The sequence below is a fragment of the Marmota marmota genome, unplaced genomic scaffold (genome assembly GCF_001458135.2).
Source record: "Marmota marmota marmota unplaced genomic scaffold, marMar, whole genome shotgun sequence".
Classification (NCBI taxonomy): domain Eukaryota; kingdom Metazoa; phylum Chordata; class Mammalia; order Rodentia; family Sciuridae; genus Marmota; species Marmota marmota.
Window position 1 is genome coordinate 20,914,854 of NW_026000153.1, and position 9,460 is coordinate 20,924,313.

The 9,460-nt window shown below is 42.7% G+C and overlaps 1 protein-coding gene across 1 annotated transcript; it reads right to left on the reverse strand.

The window, feature by feature from the left end:
* Positions 1-210: 210 nt before the first annotated feature.
* On the reverse strand, positions 211-8,958 carry Ccdc201 (coiled-coil domain containing 201). The gene is made up of 3 exons (XM_048786316.1): positions 8,941-8,958; positions 1,529-1,987; positions 211-584 (listed from the first exon to the last, which is right to left on the reverse strand). Exons 1-3 carry the CDS (start codon positions 8,956-8,958, stop codon positions 483-485), a joined length of 579 nt encoding a protein of 192 aa, XP_048642273.1. The 3' UTR covers positions 211-482.
* Between the last annotated feature and the right edge of the window lie 502 nt (positions 8,959-9,460).

Below are 9,460 nucleotides of genomic sequence, written 5' to 3' on the forward strand. Positions count from 1 at the left end.
CTCCCTTCTGATCCCACATCCCTGAGGGTCTGAAGGAATCAGCCCAGAGTGGTCTGAGGATCCTGATACTCATCCCTTTCTAAGGGCAAAGGGAGAAGGGCCACATGGCCACTCTCACACTCATTGGCCTTATGTTCCTAATGTTGCCCTGGGATGGGTTTTTGTCATATTTCAGATAAGAAAACCAGGGTCAGACAGTCAGAGAGATGTCCCTGAAGGTCACAGCCAGGAAGTAGGGGATGTGGAGCTCAATCAGGCCAGCTGGTTTTTAAATTATACAACATACAGAACCTCATTCTCTAACCTGCCAACTCTGTCCCCTGGCCCCACTCCATTGGCATCTCTGACCCCAACTTTATAGTCTGGGTAACATCTGCTTCCACCTCCCCATGAGGGGCCTTGGGGACTCCCTGTAGATGACTATGTCAGGCCAAGGAGGCAGGTCCCCGAGCACCTACCTTTGCTGCCCCAGTGTCAAGTGCTCACTCGGCTTGGATGAAGAGTTCATGGTGGACCGCCTCTTCGATTTCCTGAAGTAGGCAGCTTTCCCATTGCCTCACCCGCTGCATCTGTTTGGAAGATAGCTGTTACACAGGAACAGTCATTTTTACTAGGGACAAACTTGCACACTGCAAAAATGCACTTAGGAAAAGAAATACCCACCAGGCCTGGAAACAGACATTTGCTCAGATCAGACACCTGAGCACTCAAGCCCTACCCGGTGCCCCCTCCTCCCTGTGCTCCAGATTGAGCCAGTTCCCCTTGCATCTTTAGGGGAAGCCTGGCCCTGATGTGCCAGGTGGTTGGTGAGGAGGGTTTTCTCCTGTCTCATCTGATCAGCAGAGAAAGAGAACTATGTCAAAGAGAAATGTGGGTCTTTCATAACTTATGCCCTGTTAGCTGCCCCATCACAGGAGCTTAGACCTTGCTGTGGGAGGGTGGAACATCTCTGTTGTAAGGCAGCACTAGGGAAGGTGTCAAGGCCGCCTCACTCAAGCCCTGGGAAACTAGGATTGTCTCAGGAGTGGTGACAGTTTCCTGCTAATAGCTCAAAGAGCAGAAAGGAGCCCAGACTCAGCACAGGGTGGTAGTTTTCACTGGAAGATGTCAATGCCCAACAGGGTTGTTCTTGCCACCAACCTTGTTTGCACCCTCAAAACTGTAGAGAGTTGGTAACCCAATTCCCCGTGGGTTAGAGACCAAGGATAGGGAGCAACCAGAGCCACAGCAAGGGCTCGAAGGGCAAAGCCATGGCTGGAAAGCCTTACAGGCAACAATGGCCACAGGATCCCCTCCGAGCAGAGGGCCACCTTAGGACAGGACAGCACCAGGTGTTAGAAAGGCTGACGGCCTCAGTGACCTCCTGTGAAGAGTGGGTGGTTGGCCCTCCGTGTCTGTGGTTGAAAGGACATGAAGTCACTCAAGGTGGGTGCCAGTGCACCACAGCTTGGCAGCACTTGCTTTCCTGTCAACAGGGACTTGGAGTTGTATGGGGTGGGGGTGAGAAAGGGACAGGGCAAGACCTTACCACAGCCTCCTGTCCTTTCTGGTCTCGTCTTTTCTTCCTGGTTATATCTGGAATCCCAGGCAATCCCGAAGTTCCTGGCCACCTCTTTGCTTCCCTGGCCTCTCTTTTCTGCTCCTGTTTGGCTAATGAGGCTGACACAGGTGGGTCTTTCCCAGGAGCCGGGTCGTCCAAATAGGACCCTAACTGCCCACTGGTGCCCTCAGATGCCCTGATGGTCGACAGCTTTCTCTTTCTGAAGGTGGCTATAGGGCTGACCCCTGCCAGTTGGGACATAAGGTCCTTGGAGGACTGAGAAGGCACTGGGGACCCTAGGAGGTGGGAAGTCCCTCTTGGGGGCCTTGGACTCCTCCAGCCCAAGGCTGTCTCCTCAGGGGTGCTATGCTTGGTGGACTTCTTCCAGGACCTCTTCTTTGTCACTAGAAAGGGGCTCTCATCCTCAGAGGAACTCAATACAGAAACCTATAAAGCAAAAAAAAAAAAAAAAAAAAAAAGATTCAGATCCTAATCAGTCATAGCAAGCTTTTTAGATAGCTCAAATCCCACCCCAGGCACATTCTCATCTGGGCAGGGCCACCCTATGAGATAGACCCTAAAGTCACCCCACAGAGGAGAACGTGCAGCATGGAGGGGTGACACCTGGCACGAGATGGGACAATATGCTTCTGCACATGGTTTTCACTCACTACTTTCAACATGGCAGCAGTGGTCAGAGGTGGGTATTTAATGGGGCAAATAGGAACAGAGGATGTTCAGGAAACCCCCTCCCCAGGGGAAAAAAACCCTAGTAAAACACTGCCAAGGAAATAATTTTAACATGCAAATTAACATAGAAAGATGAAATTATTTATGAACATTGCAGCTTTTCACACATGAACAGGTGAAGAGAGTTAGGCAGGAGGCTCTGGCTGGTTGGTTGAGGTAGAAGGTATTTGGACCACAGGTTAATATCCCAACCCAAGCCCCATGACTGACTGCAGCCATTATGTTGGTCAAGTTTTCCTCCAAGATCAAGTCTAGATTAAGCCATTCATACTCCTGTTCTCACACTCCCCCACCCCCACCCAGAAAACAAGTTACAGTTAGCTTCTATTCAGCAGATTCCACACTGGCAGATTCAACAAATCAGAGGTTGAAAATATTCCAGAACAAAATTGTATTGAACTGTGGAGAGCAGGGACAGTGAATGGGAGAGCAGGGTCTGAAATTGGGGTCTTTGAGGACTTCATGGCTGTGGCATGCTTGGTGCCTGGGAAAGTTTCTGTGAAAAGGTGTAGGATGCCCAGTTGCTATGGTAATACCCTCCATGAGGGGGCTCCATGCTAGAGTCTTATCAGCCTCAACCTTGATCTCAGGCACATAGCTTCTGGAAATAAAGGAACTCTTTTGATAGACAACTACAGTATTTCACGGGCTCTGCTGCTCCTGAACCTGTCCACATAAAAGTAACTTTAAACAATGGACTTTCTTGAGAGCTACACAAAGCTCCTAACATTGCACATTGCAACTGTAGTATGTCACTGAAGAGTAAACTGCATAATGTTGCTAACTTTGTAATTTTCATGAATACAAAGAATAATGTTTGCATAGGCTTTAATCTGATTAATGAGACATTAATAAAGATTGCTGCTGTAATTCTTTAGACCTGCTTCTCCATCAGAGAGCAGTGCTCCACCTAACACCAGCTCTTATCTTCAAAATCTGTGTTATGAGTCTTTAATTCTAACCTCTCATTGCCCCTTGTGGGAAACTGCTAGTTTGACCATGCTGGTCATCATGGCATTGAACATGTGCAATTTTTTTTTTAGAGAGAGAGAGAGAGAGAGAGAGAATTTTTTAATATTTATTTTTTCATTTTCGGTGGACACAACATCTTTATTTTATTTTTTTTATGTGGTGCTGAAGATTGAACCCAGCGCCCCGTGCATGCCAGGCGAGTGTGCTACCGCTTGAGACACATTCCCCAGCCCCATGTGCAATTTTTTCTTGTCCTTATTTTCCATATCATGCAGTATAACAATATCTTTCATAGACTTTGCAATGCATTCAGTATTATAAGTAATCTAGAGATTGATTTAAATTATATGTGTGGAACCTATGTAGATCCTCTCAAACACTACACCATTTTATATAAGTGACTTGAGCATCCTTAGGGGCCTGGAACTGATCCCAATAGAAAACATGCTCATGTTTTCACAGTGCCCCTTGGAAACTGTTCATGTCAAATGACCTGATGGCAGCTAAGCAATCTATCATGTTTGTCATCATTCCTAGGTATCTTGAGGTATACGATACTAACAGCATCATAGAATATCTGCCCCACTTTACTACGCATTGAGGAAACTTGCAAATACATACCAGATTTTTAATTTTTGTTTTATTCCACTCTAATGGAACAATTTCTTGCATGTATTTTTTTAGTAATGAGAATAACCCTTTCCAGTTACAATGTCCATTGCAGTCTATGACATCCCCAAACTGTTAAGGAAGCTATTGTCACATAGGGTGATAGGGAACTGAAAAGTTTCTATAAGAGAATAGAATGTTTTTTTTAGGAGTGATTTTTTACATTCCCTGATGCTTGTCTATACTGTGTGACTAGCGTCTGCATTCCTATGGCCTGGACAGAATCAGCAATCCATAAGAACTCAGAACTTATACAAGGGAAACTCAAGCGCACACGTGAGCTTCCCCGAAAACAGTCAAGGTCAAAGTCTAAGGACTCCATTTCCAATCCATCTGCTCATGCCTGTCTTCTACTTGGAGTGATAACTGTTAGAGCAAGTAAAACATTTTACTTTACTGAATTATTGTCCATATTGTGCACCGAGTGGAATATTTAGTAATTAATTTTGGTGGAAGCCCAACTAGAAGGCTTGTTACCAATGTTGAAGTAATAGGGAACTAAACTTCTATTAGAAGAAAATAAAAATAGATGAGTATATTAACTTTAAACATGAGACTGATTAAGAATATTAGTCTGAAGCAATGGGAACATGTAAGAGTTTATCATTTGCTGCATAACAAATTACATTTAAACTTAGTGGCTTAAAACAAATATTTATATAGTCTTCCCTTATCAATGGGGCTATATTTCAAGAACCCTGGTGGGTACCAAAAATCACAGATAGAACTGACCCCCAAAATACCATTCCCCCCCCCAAACTTTCACTAAACTTTCACCTGTACACTAAACTTTAATCTTTTCACTTAAAGGAAGCACTTCATGGCTTCTCTTAGGCATATCTAAATTGCAGGCATCACAGCTCTTGCACATTGGGGCCATTGCAATAAAAGAGTAACTCGAACCCAAGCACTGCAAAATCATAACAGTTGATCTTATAATCAAGGCAGCTAATAAGTGGCTAAGAAATGGGTAGCATACACCATGTGGAAACATTGGACAAAGGAATGATTCATGCCCAGGCAGGACAGAATGAGATGTCATCACAATGCTCAGAATGGCAATTTAAAACTTATGAATTGTCTACTTCTGGAATTTTCCACTTAATATATTTGGACCACATTTTACTGTAGGTAAGCAAAACCTTGGATAAGGGAGGACTACTGTATATCTCACATATTTAAAAAAAGCACACTTAGATTCCTATTTTCATAAATGGATCCAAGTTACTCCTTACTGCATACTCTTCCAAATTACTGATGACTTTTCATGTCACTGACTTTGGAACAAAACATGTACAGTAGAATAGTTGTAGTGTCATGAGGTTGTACCAGAACAGTTATGTGTTTAATCCCCACAAAGACCTCAGAATGAGGCCAGGGTGAAGAGGTTCTGGAAATTTAGTGAGGGGGTTTTCGGGAAACATTTATCCAGCAAGGTGTGTGGGAACACTTAAAATCTGCTTCCACTGATTTCTAACAGCATTATTACGAGTGAAGGATGACTGTCCTCCATAACTGAGAAGTTAAAAACTGAAGGCCGAGCAGCCTGAAACAAGAAGTGGCAGCAGTGAGGGGTGAACTGGAGTTGGTGAGATCAAGGCTTAAGCTCGTCCCATGGGTTCAGAGACCCAGCTGCACAAACCAAGAGCCCTGATGCTTAGCCAGAAGGTGGTGAAGGAGTGCCCACTCCCTTGAAGAGGACAAGTTGATTGTGACCATGAACAGAGCTTTTGTTGTGTAGCCTTGGGGTAAGTTTTTTTTTTTTTTTTTTTTTGATACTAGGGATCGAACTCAGGGGCACTCATCCACTGAGCCCCTCCCCAGCCCTATTTTGTGTTTTATTTAGAGAAGAGCATCATTGCTGAGGCTAGCTTTGAACTTGCAATCATCCTGCCTCAGCCTCCCGAGCTGCTGGGATTATAAGCATGCTCCACCATGCCCAGCTTGGGATAAGTTTTATACATGGTTTCCTTTCAGCAAAACCTTGGGACTGGATTCATGGCAACTCCAAGCAACCCAAAGGATGTATTTATGCCTAAGCATGAACCAGCATCAGATCCCGCTGCACTGGTTTTCAACGTGGTTGTACCATTCTTCAACCCCACCAACAACATATGGAGTTCTCGCTGCTCCACAATCTCACCAGCATGTGTCATGCTCTTTTTTAAAAAATTTAGTTTTCTAATAGGTGAGTAGTGTATTTCATTTTCATGAGTAAAATCTCATTTGCATGGTGGTCCTAATAGGCATTTCTATAATGAGTAATGAAGGTGAACATCTTTTCATGTACTTAACAGTCTATATGTTTTGTTTGGTAATCTAAAATAACTAAAGGCCAAAGACATCTGTCTTATTGATAAGGGAAAATGGAGTAAACTCATCAAAGGATCCTCAGATTGAATTAGAAAGAAAAACCCAATTATGCACTGTATAAAATAAGACATATCTAAGAGAATGGGCTGAGCTTGGTGGTACACACCCATCATCCCAGTGGCTCAGGAGGCTGAGGCAGGAGGATTGTGAGTTCAAAACCAGCCTCAACTTAATGAGGCCTTAAGCAATTCAACAAGGCCCTGTCTCTAAATTAAAAGGAAAAAAAAACAGGTTGGGGATATAACTTTGTGGTTAAGTACCTCTGGGCTCAATTCACGGTGCCAAAGGTTGGGGGAAGAGTGTATAATGGGAAAAAATAATATTTGGGAAGTAAAAATGAACAAATACAGACTTAAATACTTATATTGGAAAGGTTGAATTCATGGCAAAACCTATTAAAAACAAAACCAAAAGCACAGTGTAATAAAAACAACTAAAATGCACAGTCGTTGTGAGATTTTTGTACCAGACAATAGAAAAGTGAATATCCATAAAAAAAATACTAGGAGAAATAGGAACAACAGGAATGAAGTAGTAATTGAAGCTAATTCATTTTTTTATCCCATGCTAGATGGAGGCAGGAAAAAGAAATGATTAAATTGGGGGAAAAAGAAATGATCAATACCACATTAAAGTTTATCTCCTTTCCTGTAAAATCATCAGCACTTATAAAAAGAGACTTTAAATCCTACTACTTCAGAGGACAAGATCTCAGAGTAAAGAAATTGGGCTAAGGGAAAGAACTGGGACTTTTATCAAAAAGAAATTGCAAGGTAATAGTATATTTTCTTACTAACAGGAGGTACTATTAACTAGCTATTTATAACAATGAACTGAGACTCTAGTTTGATGTTTTCTAATAATATTGCAATGTGTTGAAAGCTTACACATCAAACAATTTAGTATTGTTTTACAAACATGTAGAAAGAACAGATGCTCCAGACTCGAATATGAAGGCAGCATATGCAAAAAAGGAAAATATCAGATGAACAGGGAGGAGAGTTTTTGTCTTTTATCACATGTTATTCTGGCTGTTTGGCCATTTGGAAAAAATAAAAAAATAAAGCCAAATTCCTCGCTCATGCCTTGAACTAAAACAAATTATAAGGTATTGAGGATTATACTCTTAAAATCACAAATTATGGGAAGAGCAAAAAAAAAAAAAACACCTTTAAAAATACGAAAAAAAGTTGGGTTCTTATATCATCACATCATTCACTAAGATAAATTCCAAGTGGATTAAATGCAAAAAGCCCCCAACATTTTAAAGTATCCGGAGGAAATGGACAGATTGAAGGAAAAGGGTGGATTATTCTGTCAATTTATCCTAAGTAAGGCTTTTCTATTTAACTCACAACATAGATCTTAAAAAATGGACTATCTATATTTTAAGACTTCTGCAAAAAATAATGATACAGTATTGAAAAGATCAAAGACAAATACAATTCCTTTAAAAGGTAAACAAAGGGCAAGTCTGTCTATAATTTAGGAAACACACAGCAGCCTGATGGACAAATCCACAAGGTTTCTGAGCAGCTGGTAGAAACTGTCCTTTCTGGCATACACGTACTCAACCTCCTTCTTGGTAATAAAAATGCAGATTGAAATGAAAGCAACGTACCATTTTCTTCCATCTGTGAGTCTGACAAAAAAATCCAGAAGCATGAAAACTTTAGACAAGACAGAGAGGAAATTGCTGCATCCAGTATGGGAGGAAATTTGGGAGCATTCAAAGTACATGTTCCATTTGACCAGCAACATTCCTAAACACTGATTCTACAGAAAGATACATGCACACATGTACATGTACAAGGTGGTTGATAACATCATTTTGTAGAAGATTGGAAACAACCCAAATATTCATCATTGTGGATCTGTTAAATTATAACTATTTAAGGGAATACTGTGCACCTATAAAAAGCATGCAAATAGTTTTTATAGAATGATAAGGAAAAAATTCTATGTTTTAAATAGTCTTGGACTGAGGAAAAATAAGACTTTAAATAAGTTCTAGAAGCAGCTTTAAATTAACAGGTATGGTGAGGAAGGGTTGGATAGAAGATAGAAGGAGTCACTGTGTATCTTTTTATGTCAATGTTTTGGAACTATAGAAGTGTATTGCCACTTAGGAGTGAAAAAAGGAAAAAAAAATGACTTTCTAATGAAAAAGCCAAGGCACATGAACACTAAGGCGGGGGCCCAGGACCTCCTGGTTGGGGGGAGTAGTTAAGGGTCCTAACCCAACAGGTGCTCTAGGGCATGCTCAAAGCATGGTAGGCATTGATAGGTTTTGACTTCATGTAGGATTATCTCATTCTACTAGGCCAGCATTTCATTATGCATCTACAGCAGACAGACAGACAGTCAGCTCATGGGGTTTCTCTTGTGTCCCGAAGCCCTCTCTGCCAGGGTGGCCTGGGGCATCTGGTCTCTTTGGCCTTCTGCTTTAGCACCCTCCCCCCACCACACACACACCTCAGGCTAAGAGGGCTATTACTGCCCAGATTTGGGAGATCTTGCTAGGTGGGCCAGGAGAGGGAAAGGGTAAATGCCCAGAGTCTTAGTACTGCAGTTACCTGGCGACTGGGACCTTCCCTGGGGTTCTCCAGAGCCTAGAGCACCCCCTCCCTGCTTACCTGCATCCTGGGCTCCATCCTGTCTCCTTGCCAGGACCTTCCTTCTTACAGCGCCCTGGGAGCCCCACCATCTAGATATATCTGCCCCGTGGTGCTGAATCACCACTCAGGCCTTGGGCAGGTGCAGAAGCCCACCTGTGTAGGATCTACCTAATGACCTCGTGGCGGCGCTGGGCAGGTTCAGGCAGGTTCTCCTCGTTGGTTACTCTTGAGTACACTTGAATGTGTGCCAGTGGAGTTCTGTAAGTAGAGGGGGAGAGGTGGTGCTCCCAGCAAGAAGCCCTGTATGACAAAAGGAAAGGGGATTATCTCCTTAGCCAATTCAACCAAGACCAAACTCCTTTCTGTGTCCAGCCAAGCTGAGAGGACTTCGGAGTATGTTCTGTGACTGCAGACTTTCCTTTTCTTCAGCGATTCTCAAATTTAAGTTGCTCAGGAACCCCTGGAAGACGTGTTAACTGCTCAGAGTGCTGGACCAGCCAAGTTCCTGTTGAGCTGCTCCCATTAGCTTTTCTAACAA

Excerpts from the sequence above, each read along its gene's own strand:
- Ccdc201 (XM_048786316.1), bottom strand. Across the intron at positions 585-1,528 it reads AGAAAGGACAGGAGGCTGTG|CTATCTTCCAAACAGATGCA; the intron begins GTAAGGTCTTGC and ends CCTGTGTAACAG.